Source organism: Aphis gossypii, chromosome 3 (genome assembly GCF_020184175.1).
Source record: "Aphis gossypii isolate Hap1 chromosome 3, ASM2018417v2, whole genome shotgun sequence".
In the NCBI taxonomy this organism is placed as follows: Eukaryota; Metazoa; Arthropoda; class Insecta; order Hemiptera; family Aphididae; genus Aphis; species Aphis gossypii.
In genome coordinates this window covers 11,415,945-11,435,283 of record NC_065532.1, presented here as the reverse complement: position 1 = coordinate 11,435,283, position 19,339 = coordinate 11,415,945, and the positions used below count along the sequence as shown (strand labels likewise).

The 19,339-nt window shown below is 23.4% G+C and overlaps 2 protein-coding genes across 4 annotated transcripts in view; one reads left to right on the top strand and one right to left on the bottom strand.

Moving 5' to 3' along the window:
* LOC114120589 (serine-rich adhesin for platelets-like) overlaps positions 1-15,358 on the bottom strand; it is a 32,111-nt gene extending 16,753 nt beyond the window's left edge. Inside the window, exon 1 of the mRNA XM_050204106.1 lies at positions 15,062-15,358. The gene's annotated coding sequence lies outside the window, so the exon portion shown is untranslated. The remainder of the gene's footprint in view (positions 1-15,061) is intronic.
* On the top strand, positions 2,511-3,488 carry LOC114120590 (uncharacterized). 3 transcript variants are annotated; one of them, XM_050204108.1, is made up of 3 exons: positions 2,511-2,927; positions 3,007-3,334; positions 3,398-3,488. In XM_050204108.1, the coding sequence occupies exon 2, from the start codon at positions 3,049-3,051 to the stop codon at positions 3,325-3,327; it is 279 nt and encodes a 92-aa protein (XP_050060065.1). In that variant the 5' UTR covers positions 2,511-2,927; positions 3,007-3,048; the 3' UTR covers positions 3,328-3,334; positions 3,398-3,488. The 3 variants fall into 3 exon arrangements, with proteins under 3 accessions (XP_050060065.1, XP_027838344.1, XP_050060064.1); XM_050204107.1 differs by having other exon boundaries at positions 2,802-2,927; positions 3,004-3,334; XM_027982543.2 differs by lacking the exon at positions 3,398-3,488 and having other exon boundaries at positions 2,801-2,927; positions 3,004-3,383.
* Positions 15,359-19,339: the final 3,981 nt, after the last annotated feature.

The window sequence follows — 19,339 nt, the reverse complement described above, 5'->3', positions numbered from 1 at the left end:
AACAAAGTATACCTATACATATTACATATACTATATAATATACCGAGCTGTTTTTATAATATAAAAAAATATTATAAATAAAATGTCAGTATAGTAATTAAATATATAATTATTATCTTCGATAAGAAACTTTCATAATATAATCATATTATACCTGATTGATATTTTGTGGTGATAAATACATTGCTATGTCATTTAGAATTATTTTTTATTGTGTAATTTTTATGCAGGTATAATATATAGATTTATAAATTTATAGGTACATATTACATATAAGTGAGTCTTTCTTTATTGATTCAAACCAAGTACTGATTTCAAATTTATACACTTATGAATAAAGTAACTGAATTATGTATATAATAAAGTTAATAGTATGTACATTATATTATATACATAATACACTATATATTATTATTATATAATAACCTTAGTTGTTGTCATTATTTTTTTTTTATTATTTAGATTTTGCGGATGTTTAGAAATAACACGTTTATATTTTGCGAACGACGCATAAATATCAGTTTCTCGCTTATTAAATAAAAAGTTTATGTAGGTATATAGAATATAACATAAACGAAAATTATTTTTAAAGACTTTTAAGATTATTCAAATTAAATTAAATTTTTTATTATTATTATCATGTTATTGTATCGACATTTTATTTGTGATTTATTGTATGGGTGGTGATATTAACAAATTCTTATAATATTTAAATGACTTCACAATTAAAATTTTTAACTATAATCCACTGAACAGAAATATTTTCAAATAAAGTTTATATCACAGTATTAAGGTAATAGTTTAATAGTATTCAAATCAATCTATGGATAATTTTGTATAGAAATATATGTTGAAATTAAGCATGATTACAGAAGATTAGAATTGATAACATGTTGATGTTAAGTTAAGCAACATAACTAATAAATGGAACTAGTAATTTTGAACTAGGTAATTTAATTGTTTTGTATTAGTCTATTATAAGAGTTTGCGTTCATCTAAAACAAAAAAAAATAGATTTAAAAAAATTTATATTATTATGTACGAGTATAATGAACAATTATTATTATTAAAAATTTCTGCGGACGCCCTTGCCCTTGGGTGTAATTATAAGAGATAATTTTATAAAGTACCTATAATTTCTATAAAACGCTAAGAAATATAAATTTATATTTTTTTGTTTACTAAGGATATATGTATATCGGAAAAGGATGGATAAAGAAATCACTTATTAGTATTGATTGCAGCAGCTATGTGCTATGGTAATTACTATTTACTATGATCATATATACACAGCTGACACAACAAAGCCCAAGTAAATCATTTGAATGCCGCTACTTGGTGTACCAAAGACATCAAAAATAACTAATCCTGAACCTATGTTTTTAAGTCGATACATCACAATATTTAATTTATATAATAAATAAAATTCTATATATAATATTTTGTATTTATATGCGTATGATGTAAAAATAAAATTAAGATAAAACATTAAATTGTCATGATGTATCAAATTTAATAAATAATAAAACTATTTTTTTAAATATACATTAAATTATACCAGTATATGTTCTAATGTAAAAATATATGCATCGTCATTATAATAAAATATAGTATTAATATAATTACCTATAATAGATAATATTATATGTTATGAGTTTATGAGAGTGATATTATTTAACTATCAATAAGTAGTGACAAAACTCAGCTACTGGTAATTAGTGCTTTGATAACCAATAAGTAATTATCAATTATATTACTGTAAACATTATATTATATAGTGTTGTTATCAACAGAGTAATTTTACAGATAATTATTACGACAATAAATTGTATTGTCTCTACTCATTGTTTTAACATTATTTATAAAAGACATTTCCGTTTTAATATATAATAGAATTTATGCCTTACACAAGTTATAACTTATCAATATTATGAAATATTAATTTGTTTTTAAAGTGTATAAATAACACATTTATTATAATTATAAGTCTAATTTTTAATAAAATATAAAATAATTTACATACCTAATTTCTTACGTTAAAATAAAATAGAAAATCAGAAAATTCAAAATAAATATAATATAATAATTATACTATTTATGTATAGGGGCATGGAGCACAACAGTAATGTTTAACAGTCCGAAATGTGAACCCACTTTCTCTTTTTTATAGTTATGGTTATATTGTATAGAAATGACTAGTCTTTTAATTTTCATCATTGTATTATTTTATTTTTAGAAAATTTGCAATTGTCATATTAAGATGAAAAACTAATCATGTAACAATAACGTTAGGACAATTCTTTACTCGAGAAAATTAGAATATTTGCTGATTGAATTGTCTCTACAATTCTCACATACCGGGGAAATTACATTTCCGCAAAACATATTAATACAAATATTTTCACTCAATAGGTATTAAGTATAGTACAATTATTATGTATTTGAAAAGATGTGAAAATCATTGTTGTTTTCAATTTTTAATAATTATATTAAGATCTGTTATAATTAGAATTATTATTGATGAACTTATCGCTACTTTATAACGTAATATTAAAATCCAATATCACATGATACATACTTGTATAAATGATAATTTTAATATTTATAGTTTATAACATAGTATATATATATGTATAATATAAGCTCAATTCAATGACGTAATTAATGATAGCAATGAATATCAATGCACAGTAACACAATAATATAATATAAATCTGCTATACACGACCGATGTATCAATATAGTATACAATACACTATAAAAACATATTTTTTTTTAATGTAAAAAATAGGTTTGGCGATTTATGTTGTTACTATGGTTATAAACTTATAACTAATAAATGTTATGTCGATTTGAAGAAACCATCATTATTAACGTTCTATTTCGACGTATAGTCAAAAATTAAATAATATATTACTTTGTTTTTGGTATTTATTTTTGTTATATCTAATAATTAGTTATTTGTATCACTCTTTCAAGACCTGATTTGTTATCTGATTTCAGAAGTTAATACATTGTGATAATTCCTACAAGAATAAAAAATTAATAATGGCTAATGATGAAAAATTAAGCCGTAAGATGATTTTTCCATACACATTCACATCTAAGGTTGTCCAGTTTCCCTTTAAACTACACTACAAAAATCATTGGATGTTTCCGTGGTTTATTAGAGCAGCTATACTTGTTACGCCCATATTTTATTTTATTCAGAAAGCTGCCAACAGTGAAGCTAATGTAAAGTTATGGGCCGAGAAAAGGAGGAAAGAAGAAGAACATTACAAACACAAGTGGGATTATAAAGAAGATAGTGCTAAGAATTTAAATTAAACAAATTGTATTTTGGTTAATTTATATAAATAAATAAATGTTTTCGTATACTAAAATGAATTTTGTATAGGAAAAAAACTGTAGAATTAGATTTCATAAAAGGTAAGATCATTTTTAAGTTGAAGTATAGAAAAGGAACAATGAACTATCCATAGTAGGCCAAACTCGTGACAATGCTCCCAGGCCAAGTCATTATTAATACTCAAATGGAAATACAGAAGTTAAAACGATAGCAAAAAATTTTCATAAAACTATAAATGTTGGGAACACCTGAAAACCACTTAACAACTACTGTTTATTTAAGTAACTAGAATTGGCCATATAAGGATCAAAATGGAGTTCGCAAATTCGTTCGTGGTCATGGCTTGACCTTTATTTGTAATTTTTTTCTGTCATCATTACCTTTCTAAGCAATGTAATTCGATTCTGTAATACCTAGACAAAATCTAGTTTTTACATGCATAAATAAATATTTAAAATTATATTAAATCCAAATAATTAATAATTAATTATTTCATAATTGTCATCAATACGTATTGATTCTATTTTTAAATTTAATTTCTCCATACACATTACACATAACAGAAAAAATACCTTATACATTACAAATAATGTATAAAGAATGTTATTTAATTTGAGGGATTAACTTTACCTTCATTTAACAAATTTGTTTTAATTTTTTTAATATTCATAAATATTTAAAATATAGGTGTTACAATACTCTATAATTAATGATTAATATTAAATAATCAAATTTAAAAAATATCAGTTATAATTGAAGTTATCATATCAATGTCCTTCATCTAACGGGCAGCTGTGAGAAACTTGCCAAATATGTTATAGGTTATGCACATGGTGATTTTATTTAGACACAGTATTTTACGTTTCATAACAATGTTTTTTTTTTTTTTTTAATAGAGAACCAGTCACGCCCGCACAGTTTTAATCCAACAACGTTGTAAAACGAGTCGAACGACTATTTTAAAAACGATCCAATGTTTTTCTATACTCATTCGATCGAGATAGGTGGATTGAACGGATATGATCATGGTTACAGGAAGTATGTATCAGTAATGTTTAACAACCCATATCTTCCTTCCGGCTTTTGTATAGTATGAAATCCAATAATAATGCAAAAACATTTAATTCGTTTCTTTGAAAATAAGAAATTAAATCAAATTTTACATTGTTTTTACGAAAATTAATAACAATATTAGGTATTAAATGTTAGATTGGATTTAATTTTTAAATGCCAGAATATAATGACATAAGAAGACACCACATCCGTGTGCTTGTCTCCTCCGCCTTATTCACGTACAACATACAAAATAATCCCGGGAATTGCTTATCCCTAATAAAGATGATAATAAATAGTACCTATAAATAACGTTTTAAAATAAATGAAATATATCATTGCCGAGGTTGTTGCGTATAGTAAAATATTGTTCATAATAATATAAAATACGTATAAACTTAAGTTCCCACGAATAATGTATTCAAGTTGTAACAAAATATTTAAATATTGTTATTTATCGTTTAAATAAGTAATTTTGTCCAAATTAGAACATAAAATGTCAATAAAAAATAACCATCTTTATACATTTTTTAAATATTATGGTTCTTATTTATTAAATTTTCAAAACTTACGAAACAGTAAAGTTAATATTTAATAAGTAAAGTTATTATTAATTGTTAATTATAAAATAGTTTTCAATTTTTCGCTAATTTGACTAATTTCGTCAAAATTTTAACTTGAAATGCGTAAAAAAATTGTGCTAACATATTCAAAAATGTTTGAACAACTTTGAAAATATTATCGTATAATGAAAATGATAATACAAACATTTAATAAAAATTATAAGTATTTATTGTTTTATTTTTTTATTTTATTAACATTGAAATACAATACAAAATATGAATTTGTTAAATAATTATTTTAGGGACGAATATCGTATGTTGTAAACATTTCAACTTGAATTTTAATTAATTTTGGCTTTCAAAATTGGGTTGAAAAACTTAAAAAGAATCTTGTATTACATTTTAAAATATTAGGCATAAAGAAAAATTGTTTTTCCGAATTTCTTTTCGTCTTGTAAGTTTTTAAAAAATTCTTACTAAATAACGCTTAAAAAATACTTTTAGTAAAGATTTTCAATAATGTTTAATAGACAAATTAACAATTTTTGAGGAGTTTTTTATTATTTATATTCAAGCATTTCTTCTCATCAAATAATTTTTAAACGATATTTATGAAAAAAATTTTTGAAAAAAAATTCAAGGTTCTAATGTTATTTGTTTTCGAGTTTTATCAAAAACAAAATTATAGAGAATTGAATTTGCTTAAAAATTCTTATTTTTTTAAGCTAGATCTTTCCAAATTACAAACTACATCCAATTTGTTATCCAAAACTACTACCATTTTTGAAAATTTAAGTATTTTATTTACAACTAATCCGTTATCGTGTACTCATTATTGGTTTTTCTATTAGTATTTGAAGTATTTGAATTTACATATTATTTAAATAAGTTTTATAACATACTTAATACAAATAATTTATAACGGTGGTAAGAAGTAAATATGAATACTATACAACTGAATTCTTACAATAATTAATAGCTTACTTTAATTTAATTTAATTTTTATTGTTCAAAATATTGATACAATTATAATGAAAATTTGTATATAAATAAATTAAATTTACTTGCGAAGTATGTTTTTAAAATAATAATATTGACATGCATATTCAAAAGCACAAATATAATATTTACAATAAGCGCATCGCCAACTCAGTAATATTTTTTTACTGAGTCGTTATGGCAATAATAAAATAATAAGTGGAAAAATCTTAAGACGTGCGTTATCTATTAAACGTGCAGTCAACCAACTTAGTGATGTTGAAACCAGATCAAATTACGCCGGGGAACAGAATGAAGGTGTTCCTATGAAATTTAAGTAACCCATATATTTTGATTTAACCATAACACTGAATTAACTGCTTGTGTAACAATTTATGAGTATTGTATTTATATAAAATATAATAATTATAGTTGATATATTTGTCGTTCAATTCATAATTTATAATAATATGCATTTAATAAAAAAATAACAATTTTAGCATATTCTTCTAGACATTTAATAATATATTACATAATCTTATTGTATGTACTTCATAATAATATGTATAATAGTGTCATTAAATATTAATACTAAAAAACGAAAACCGTTAAGAGGATTTCATCCTCTAAAATCTACAAACTCTCGCGCGAATAACAAAGCAAAAACAAGTTTACGCAGATCAATCATCAGTCATAACTCGAAAATTATTATTAGGAAGTGACTGAAAGTTTAAACTGGTACAATAAAAATAAAAATACATATTCTTGAGCTTCACATAACTTTTTTTTATTATACGAGTATTAAAAACTAAATATAAAAAAATTCTATAAATGTTTTACATAACTTAGAATATGGTAACTTTTTTTTAAAATATTCATAGTCTACAAAAATAGGCAATACTAAAAATAAATGCCTTTAAAAATATTTTTATTTTTTATTTTTTTTTTACAAATTACGTTTGAGTGAACGTTAAACTAAAATATTCACTTTCAATAAATTATTACTTAGTTTATAACTTAGCTGTAAAAGGTAACTCTCTACATATTTTTTCTCGAATGCACAAAACTGCAAATTGCTTCCTCGTGGTAACTATTTTATTATTATTTAATGAAAAAAAAAACTGTTCATATTATCATTATTTTAACCTAAATAATATTTATACGTTAAATATATATACATAGACATGTGTAATTTAAAAATATATATAATTTATTTTACAAATACTATCAGTTCCATCAAGTATTATATATAGGTACCTAACATTATAAATATATAACTTAAAATACATTATAAGTTGTAATAACTTATATGCAACGAACTAGTTTATTTTATTAGGTAACGCTTACTCTTTATCGATAATCAGTGTTTAAAATCATATTTGTATTTATTTATATGTGAAAAAGAAAGGTTTATAACTATTGATTAACAATATATATCCATTATTTCAAAAAGAATTATTTTTTGAAAATAATTACATTTTTAATTTTTATCTTTATCATTTTTAGTTTATTTTTTTAAATGTCATATTCGGAAGCAGAATATTTATTTTAAAATGTCGAAGTCTAATAAATAAGTTTCAAATAAGTATAAATCATTAGTTTTAAGTAGGCATCGATTTAAAGTTTTTAAGAGCCGAATAGAGTGGCCTTGAGGTACCCCAAAAATCGTTGATGTACCACTCCACTTATCTTAATGTAATAATTATAAGTTAAAAAATTACTTAACATCTCCTTCAAAATTCGATTCGTAAACGTAAACACCATACAAATGTCCCGACAAGTGTTCTACTTAAGAATATTAAATTTAAAAGATATGTACCTAGCCTATCAAAAATGAAAATACATTTCGAGATAATGAAAGTTTTATGTTGAAAGGAATCACAATGTACCTCTTATATTACGCACGAAATGTGTAAATAATTATTTTACAATACGAACAAGTAAAAAATAGTCAAGAGTCTTGAGTGAAAAAACCATTCATTGAGTATTGATAGAATTAAATGGCATTGAGTGGTCGATTTTAGTCGTCTAGAAGGTTATGACACCATCTTGTTCAATTTAAATAGTTAATTCGATCATAGATTTAATAATGTGTATTTGATTAAGGGTTTATTATTTGTTTTATTCAAACAAATTACGTCAAAATAATAAAATTAATCGTGGCCGTAAAGTATTTTCATATTATTCGAATTCGGTTATTTTACTGCAGTTAAAAATGTTAATAATAATATTGTATATCAATAGAGATAACAATTTAATAATTAAAATTGTTTGAAGATAGCACACACTTTTCTAACGTAACAAATACAAATTGCATTGCATGCATTTCCTATAATAGCATCATTTTGTTCATTGTAATTTTAAAACAAACAAATATTGAATAGTTATTCAAATATAGGCAGTTACATTTTTTTTTATAAATAAACAATTGAAACATATGTTAAATAATATCAACATTCAACATTTCATAGTAATAAAATTATTGATATTCGTCATCCGATACGTTATGCACCCTACGCAGGGACACATAATCATACTATAAAATACCACCGGAAAACCTCACGAATATCAGATAACAGGCTTGTAACCTATCATAAATGTAATAAAGTGAAACTCTCATTAATTTAACCTAACTATTTTTAGTTTTAATTTACTTGTTGAATTGTGTAGAAAGAAAATAAAATTAAAAACTAAAATTAAAACATAAGAATCACTTGACTTTTAACTTAATATTCTAGTACATTGTATAGTTAAAGAACATCAATCGGGAATGTATAATTATCTATACTTAAAACAATCAGAACTCCAAATGTTGGCAACATGTCAAAAAACTTAAAGATGAACACAAATGGGGAAGAAATAAGAAGATTATAATTTCAAATGCTCAATAGTCAATATTATATTATAATAAATTAATAATATAATACAATATAATATACTTTTTAGTTTTTTACACGGTATCAATCATTATGAATAATGATAATACTTACTAGAAAATAGATAATAATATCTAAACCTATGCATTAATAGCTCTTATGGGCACAATACTAACACGCAATTATGATAATTATGATAATTTTAATAAAATACAATCAAAATTTAAAATATACGACAATAGTACTATAATAATTAATATTACCTTTATGTATTCATATACAATTGGACAATTATTGAAAATTTACAATTTTTATCAAGCCAATTAATAATTATTATTTAAATAAATATATTAATAATTAATAATGTACTTCCATATCTCTTATCACGTTTTATGGCAGACAGTTAGATTCAATTTTTAACATTAGAGCAAGTATTTGATACTAAGAAAATACGATCAAGGTGTACTGAAAACCTGAGAAAATTAAACGAAATACTGTGGGAAAATAGAAATATTTATACAACGTCAGTTTTTTTTCAAATACATTATTTTTATTTATTTTTAATTCAAAAAAAGATAATCATAGAACGATAAATATTTATTTTAAATGTACCTACACCAAATATTAATAATATGAATTCTTTCCTAAATATAATGAAGTTCTATAAAAATAGAGCATTTTCACTAGATATTGAATTTTCTACACATATTAAAATATTCATGTACATATTTTAAACTAAATTTAAGCTATTTATACTACCATCTAGTGTCCACCTAAAATCTATTAACACTATATAATTATAGGTACGATACCGCAGCTGTACTGACTATAAAGTTATTGATTTTAGCTCAAAGCTAAAAGCTATATTTTAAGATGAAAGTATTTAAATGTACAGTAGGTTTACTTTAACTATGGAATTAAGAAAATACTAAAATACTAAAATGAACATTTTTTCGTATATCATAAGAAAACTTAGAAATAGACGCTGATCCATCACTTATGCTCAGAATCGTTTTTTTTCTCGAATTATGTTATTGAGTTTAATTTATCATTGAAATATCAAACATTTCAACATAAACATTACATTAAATTTAATGAAAAGGTACTCAACAACTACTTTAGAACAAGGCGAGTTCTTCAGATTTTTTTCTAATATATTTACCAACCATCCGAGGAACCATCAGACTCTCTTCAAACTTTGCCGTTAAATTGTTACTTTTTGTTGTCTATTTTTATTACAATTAATAAGATTCGAGTAAAAATTCGAATCTACAAAATTAGATACGTATTATAAATAATTATCAACATTGATTGTCACGTAATTAAATAAGTAATAACTAATCCCCATTAGTATCTCTAAATAGTTTTTTTCTCTTTGATTTAATTACCTAATTATTTCACGATAAAATAATTGAAAATGAATGATATTTTACCAACATTTAATCCAATAAATCTACTTTTAGTGTACTTATTTATTTGAATTATTATTTTTTATTTATTAATGTATAATTTGTTATTGTTATTAATTCATAGCTACTGGTAAGTACAAAAATAATTTAAAATAATTTAAAGAAATTATTAGAAAATCTTTGATTAAAAATATAATAAGAAGAATATCTAATGATAAAAAATTGTTTGATCATAATTTTTTTTTTGTGTATGTGAAAAGTCAATATACCTACTTGTTATTGCTTATTTGAGAATTTAAAATATTATTTTTTTGTTTTTTGATATACAATAATAGAATTTTTCACAAAAAGTTATTTAAAATTAAAAATATAATAAAATAAGCTTACCTAACCTTTATAACATTTATGAAGTAATTTGTGAGAAACCTAAATTAAATTTCTTATGAAAAAATTATTAAAGTTAATATTCTTTTATTTTATTAGAATGAATAAACCAGCACCAATACTACAATAGATTATAAACAAAAATAATTTGTCACCCAACAAGTATAACAACAATAGTTTTTCTAACTCCTTATTCCTTGCAGTTGTATTAAATTTAACGAATAATAACATGCGGAACTCAAGAACTAAAAAATTATAAAAGTGGTAAGTACATATAAACTATTTTACACACTTTAAAAAAAACATAAAAATAGAAATACTCCGAGATATACGAAAGAGAAAAAATTTAAAAATTGTTTATTGTGTTTTTCAAGAGATTTACTTATAACTTATTATTTTTTATATTTTTATAAATATTTTTAATAAGTTATCTCAGTTTTTCTTAGTCAGATTTATCAAATAAGTTAATATGTCATACATATAAAATTCAAGTTTTTTATAATCCTAACCCTGTCGACAAAAGGTTTAGTATATTTTATTATCTATCCTAATTGTTTAAATACATAATATTATATAATAAACCGAGCAACTTATAAAAGAATTAAATAAATATCATTATAACTAGGGATGGAAATATTTAGATTTGAAAACCCCGAATTAAACAATTTTATCAATTAATAGATTTTTAGTTTTATTTTTTTATAAGAGAACGTTGAATTTATTACAAAAACATGTTAGTAGCGTTGATAAGATTTTTAAGTGTGCTATTTCAAAATAATATAAGTTACCAATAAATATATCTTATTGTCTGATTTTATTACGATTATCTACAAAATAATCATTTAAAATAATTGATCATTTCAACGCTAAAAAAAAAAAAAATACTGAAATACGTAACTGTTGTACCTATTATTTAATTAATATTCTAAATATGTTTATAAAAAATGTCATTTTATCCTAAATAAATTAGTTTCTATTATTAATATGTTAAATATCTCATTACACAACAAGTAGGTAGCAATGGGGGAAACTAACTTGCAAATTCTGTTTTTTTTTTCGTGATTCTCTGCAATTATCTTTTACTTAACTATTCAGTGATTGTTTTATAATTAATAAGTATTAAAGAATTAAAGAACTATAATATTATGATTAACAAAATTAGATAATAGTTAATAATAATTATTAAACAAAAATTAAACCTTGTCCAAAAAACTTTATGATTATCTGGATATTCAAGTACCTATTTGAAGAATTTTATTCTCAGCCCTGAATAAAAACATTTTGCTCGTGACTCATACATAATACATATATACACCGGTAATCCCTTTAATATTACACTAATTCATTATTTCAATTGAAAAAAGGTACGGTTTTTTTTTCTATTTTTATCGTCATAATTTAAATAAACAACATTTAGCAATTAACAACATTTTTTTTTCGTTATAATTCAAAATATTTTGATCTATACAAATCAAATTGCGGATAAATAATTTATTAGATATAATGACTAGGACTCGGATTTTAAAGCATATGCTTCTTTTATTTATAAATGAGATGGTAATCTAAATTTAAAAGTATATACATTCGTTTCGTGTCATTCTGATTACAAATAAACTAATTTATTTTAGCTTTTTTACAAAATTATTCCACCTGTGGATTTTTTATATGTTTATTACCTATGCTATTGTAATAAATAAAAAATGAATTAATAAGAAATTTAAAAACCCAGAATACAGACTAAATGGTTATATTAGATTATTATTGTTTTCGTTATCGGCTTATTTATTAAATATTATATTTAACTTAGATTACCGATCTATATATTATAATAGACCTCAGTACCTATACGGCCAGCATGCCTATAACATCGATATCGATCGTTTCAAAATTTAAGATTTAATATTGTAATTTGAAACTTCTTGTATGCAGTATGGATCGATCAATTCAGTGGTTGTAGATAGTCGTTTTCTATGTATAAAAATATTCTGTCAGATAATATTAAGGAAGTTTCACTACTGCAAAACATAGTGCAAAACTAAAGAAATAGGTACATGATAATTAATTTCTAAATTTTTTTTTTCATTTTTATAACTAGATCATGTTAATTTTTGGTCATGCTTTTTTTAAAAAATAAATATGCTTCTTTTTTAGTTGCTTATTATGCTTTAAAATCCGAGCCCTACTCATAAGTATATAAAGCGAAGTATTAAGGTTTGATGGGTGGAGAAGGTAATGGATCAACATTTTGCGATGTGCGTAAAAATACTGTTCATCTGCGCACATTAAAATGTTTATACTTTAAATACCAATTTATACAACAACTACTCGTCCAAAATTTTATTTTAACTACCAAAATAATAAAAAAATATTCTGCTTTAAAATAAGGAACTAAAAATGCACGTTGTCATTATTAATAATTATAAACACAAAAAAATATTATATTTTTAAAAAAAAAATTTTAAATATTAAATTTTGTAAAAAAAATTTCAAAAATTTTAACAGTATTTGAAATCAATGTGTTATGGTAAATACAAAATTAAATAGATTTCACAGTGTGTATTATTTGATTTAGATTTAAAAATATGAATTTCTTTAGATAAAAATAATGTTTATAGGTATAGGATTCTTAAATATTAAATTATATTATTTGATGACTAGAAAAATATTAAAATTATAACATATTATATAGATAGACAAAAGATTATCAAACATTTTAAAATAAGCTACCTATCTCTATAAAGAACAGTAAATTTGTAATACAAATATTAATTAAACATAAATAATTAAGTTACTAACCCAACCACAACTAAATACTAATTAACCCAAGTTTTTATAATATTAATTATTTTCTTAGTTAATTGTATATTCGAGTAGCCAAAACATTATCGTACATATATCAATACTAGTATTAGGTAAATAGTTTAATTTTTTTAAATATTGGTATTACTCTCGGTATTGCTTGACATAAACTATTCAATTAAAAATAAATACCTATCGAAAGAAATTTGGCCAAGCAGAAAATAATTAAAGGTATGGAGTGTAAACATAATCACTAGAATGCTATTTTATTCATTTTATTTTAACAATAGAACATTTGTTGTACAATAAGCATATTATACTGATATACATACATATTTTAATTTTTATACAGACTTGGAAAAAAGAATAATTAACTAGTCATTAGTGATCTATGACATTTTAATATAATAAGTAGCGGTATCTTTTTTTTTTTTTTTTTTTGAGACAAAGAGGAATAGTTCTTAAACATAATTTTTTCAGCTAACATTCAAGAAAATATTTGAGATTTTGGAGTGAGAAGTGGATAAAATTTAATTTAATAAATGTAAACTACCCCAAAATAATACCTTTTTCTATATGTTTAAAAATTATTTAGAATTATGGGAATTTTTTCTAAATGATAGCCGATAGGTAATAAAATAAGTTAAGATGTAAATCTTCATGAATATTTAATAACTAAATAATATTTGAAATAAAATATAATAATCAATTTGATACAGATTTATATCTAATAAAAATAATTTTTAAATATTAATGAACTTAATAAGTATTTAAAAATAAAAGTTTGAAACTAAGTGTTTTGTTGTTATTCTATAACATTATTTTTCATCCTTGTCTCAATAATATACTTTTCTCTATACTTGATTTAGTCTTGGTAAATTAAATACCCATTATAAGTAAACAATATAACTAACATTATTTAGGTGTTTGTCATAATTTAATAAGATCATTAAATATTATTAACATAAATTTTAAAACCATTAATAGTTCAATCCAATAACTAATTTATTTTGTTTTTAGGTAATAACTAGAAATTCTAATAGGTAATAATAGGTACAATTTACTTATTAATTTATTGAAGCATTGTGTCAAATAGGTACCATTCAACAGTGAAAATACTAGCATAAACTGCTAAATAATGATGAATATCATAATTAATATCTTGTATATTTAAATGTACTTCAAGATAATATAATTTTTTGTTTGCATTGTAACATTCAAATATATTTTTATCTAAGTAAATATTAGTTTGAAATTGGGTAGGTATTAATGTACAAGACATTTTTTTTTTATTATAACCAAATAAGATAAATTGTGTAGCTATGTAGGTATGCAAGTAGTACAATTGAAAAACAATTTTAATATTTACAGTTTTAACTCTATATAATTACCTATAGTTTGACTTATATACCTACTTCAAACTCAAAGATCTCAATATCAATTTTTAAAACATACGAGTAACTTAATTTAACTTAAATGCGTCATCTAATAGACTAGTCATTTTAAAAAATATCTACCTAAAAGGAAAAATATATTGTGTATGAATATAAAATATTGTGATGCAATACCATTGATGTCAGTGAGAATCTGCTATTTTACTCAACAGTTTTATTTTACACACAAAATATTTGTAATTATTGTAAATCTTACCTTAAGTTTTTTAAATGTATCTGCTGAGCCAAAAACGATTCATTTTAATTATTAAACAATGTAAATATATTCTTCTCAGAGACACACGGTTGAGGAATTATCTATTAACTTTAACACGGATCTAAGAAACTTCACTATAAACTAAACAGAAATTAATTTAAAATTGACACAAACAAGAAACATTAAAATTTTACAATAGGTAATAATTATTAAATTTGAAAACAAACTAAAAAAAATAAAGAAATAATACAATTACACTAACACACTAGCGCGAGACACACGGCCCGACTGCAAATGATAAAAAAAAGAATGAGAAACAAAAACATAACGGGTCGTTCACAGCTGCATTTTCAGTGTCGCCAAACATGTCATGCAACTCCATAATTATTGTACACACCTTATACTCACGCACGATAATATTATAAATATATTATTATGATTATAATAAATTTATATTGATATTCAGTATTTTTATTATACTAAAATAATAATTACTTATTTTAAAATGTGAGACTTTTTATGTTCATTATTGGGTATTACTATTTGTAAAAATTGAAAATTACATGAGTGAATGAAAAACACCTATTTCAAACTAGACGTGCTTATTGATATGGATAGATGTATAAGACATTATTTTTATTGTTCTTTCCCAATTATTTTTCCTTCTGGGTATACATATTTCCACAGCTAAAATGTTTAGTCTCATCAAGAAATTACCCACACTTGAATCAATTGGATAGGTTAGGTTTGACCTAACTTAATTTATCATTAATTCATATATTATAATAGTCAACTTAGGTAATTAAGCGGTTATCTTATTTCTTCTCCATCTGGATAGTTACTGTTGTATAAATTGTATCTAATCCTTTATGCCAAACACAGGAAAACCAAAAACTGTAAGCCTTATAGTATAACCTTGTCAGTCTTTTTCTAACTTTAAGTGAATTTTTTGAACAACAAAATAAATGTTCTTTGAATTCGACGTAACTTTCACAAGTACCCACCAAATTATTCCTAACATTCAGTTTGGTTTTCGGTCTATATATGTATAATATATATAGATACATCAAGTATTCAAGTCTATCGACTCGTTGATGTAATTGACAAAAAAGATGATACGGCCATACTATCTATACATATAATACACAATGTTAATGCATAGAACAGCTATAATACTCAATTTGCAATACCACGCAAGCCTCATTGCAGCTAGGTACAAAAACTGGTTGATCAAAATTATTAATGAGAACAAATGAATAAGTACAAGTTAGTAGTTGCCTATTTCCTTCTCCGTAATATATTAAATTTAATGTCACTCAATAAAATTAAGTTATGAAACTATTCCTGTCTCCAATGAAATAAAATATCTTGGTATTGTACTAGAAAAATATCGAACTTGGGGCTCCATTTCAAAAACAACGAAAAATAGTCCAACTTCATCACCTTTTTTAGTTTAAGTATTTATATTTGTCATTGATAATTAGTATTTTTTTCTTCATTTCATTAGATTAATGGGCTTCACTGATCATACACCCAGCAGGTCCATAGTAAATCATAACTGTATGTCTATAAATTTCAATTTAAAATTTAAAAACATATTATTTAGGTATTAAACTAGTGTATAATATAAATAATACATCATGTTTCAATTTTGAATTTACAGTCACTGGAATGCGCAGGTGGCATTTCCTACTAGGAACCTGTTACTTTATGGACTACCTTGTGAATTCTGTAGCCATTTGAATAGGTTATAATAAAATAAACACTATAAACTGCGTTTTCAAAAAAAGGTCACAGTGATAACGTAAATTGTGGCTGTTCGGGTATTTTTGAAACGTACCTATATAATACATATTATATGTATATTGTATACGTCTTGAAATGTTCTGTGTATTTCCAGTGAACAAAACAATTTTAAGATAAATAATAAACTATGTTGAAAAAAAACCACATACTTATAACTTATAAGAAAAAATGCATGGATATTACAATGAAAAATAAAATAATTGTTTAGACTTTGTTCGATGTTTGGTAATTATCTTGCTCATATATTTTTATCAGTTACTATTGCATATAATTACTAATTTTTTATAATAAATTTTTTAATCATAGAACAACAAACAGCAAAACTAATATTTTTAACTATACCCATATATTAATTATATTTTCAGTTTTAAGTCCAAAAAATGTTAAGAAAAGGAAAAAATATCTGTGGACGTAGTATTCATAAGAATAAAAAATATTTAGGACACAATATTAACATAACGAAATTAATATAGGTCATAATTTACAGCTGCCCGTAGCCATATATTATGTATATAATACGATTGGCATATACATCTTTGTCTTATACCTTGAAGTTATGATGTCACAATATCTTGACACGCCTTTGACAGTTGGCCGCGCACGTAGTCCCAGGAAAACGGATGACACCTTTTGTCAAGTGGGTGGTGATTTTGAAGACGTTTCTCGAAAATGTCATTACAATGTAGGTATAATACAATATTATTACAATCACAGCAAGCACCACCCGCCTACGACAATACGACACATAATAAATTATTGTATAAAGTAGAATCAAGTTATAATACATTGCCGAAAATACTCGTATTTTATTTTTAAAGCCTATTGTAGCCGTATAATGAATAGGTAACAATAAATATATTTTTAACATGAACATTTTTTTTAGATCCGTGTGCCTCTATGATTTACCATCGCGATATACACAAATACACAATACCCTATAATATTGCGTACATTATATTATATAGTACTGTATATTATACAGACATATATATTATCTTAATATAATATATAAGTTCATGATATATTTATGTGATCAATATGTTATTATAACGACTTAGTGAGTTATCATTTATCTATTACCTATATATATAAATAAAAGCAGTAGTTGATTTTTAAGGAAGTCGTCGATTATTACGTATTAATAAGTCGTATACTTTTATACAAAATATAAAACTAACAATGTATCTATATACTTACATGGGCGTAATTTGGGAAATTTGTATGGGGGGGGGGAGTCAAACTTTATTTTATGTCGATATACCGTATACTTTGAGATACTTAGAGACTAAATATACCCAATAAATACGTTTTATATGAAAAAAAAAATAAGAACGTTTCCCATTTTTATTTAATTAGTTTATTAATTATTATACCTACCTACTTATATTATTTTAAATTTTAACCGCATTGTCTCTATACTTCTCTTCCTAAAATACATATTGTATTATATTATCTTTATATTGAAGATATTATATAATACTATAAATATTATTGTCAAATGTGAAATGTCAATGCACAATGCACTATTTTGAGTAATTACTAGTTATATATAGAAGTTAGAAGTTTAGAACGTCAAAATACTCAATTTTCTTCGTTACCTTTATAATTATAATATCATATTATGAAAAGTGACTAGACGTTATTTGTACCTACAATGATTAAGTATAAGTGATTTTCAAGTTTCAAACAAAATTATTGATTAGAACCTAACCTGGAAAAAAATGAATATTAACTGAAATAACTACGAAGAGGTTTAAGTATAATATATACATAACGACAATTGACAAATAACAAATGACAATGACAGTTTAAAAATCATTAAGAATCGAAGTATAATTAATAGTGTAGTCGTTTATTACAATAATGAGTCAAGGATACATATAAATTGAATTGTAAAAGTATAAATAGTATAATATTGAATTGAGCATTTGATTATATTATATACCTAAAACTGTGTAATATATTATTGGTATATAATATTATACCTAAATAATATTCTAATTTCCAATACATAAATACGTTGCACACTACCTTAATTATATTTGTATCGATGTATAAATGTAAATATAATAATAAGTAATTCTATACTTCTATGTCTTATTAATTGTTGGACTTATATGAAGATTTTTTTTTCAATTTCAAATGTACATATAACGACATTACGTATAATAGTACCTATATTTTAATTTAAATATTCATATAACTAGTTTTAATTGAAAACGTACGTATAATATTTAAGGTATTTTGTTCCGTTTTGCCACGATTATCGTAAAATAACTACATTTTGTACTTTTATAATACTTATTACAATTTCGGGTTTGACCACATTATCGTGACTCGTCACTCACCAGTTACCAACAATCGGCAGCCACCACTACCTATTGGCTATTATTATTATTTGTTCACGACAACGCCAACGCATGTTTTTTAGTTTTTTAGGTCAGCTATAATCCAACCGCCGCGTGTACAATG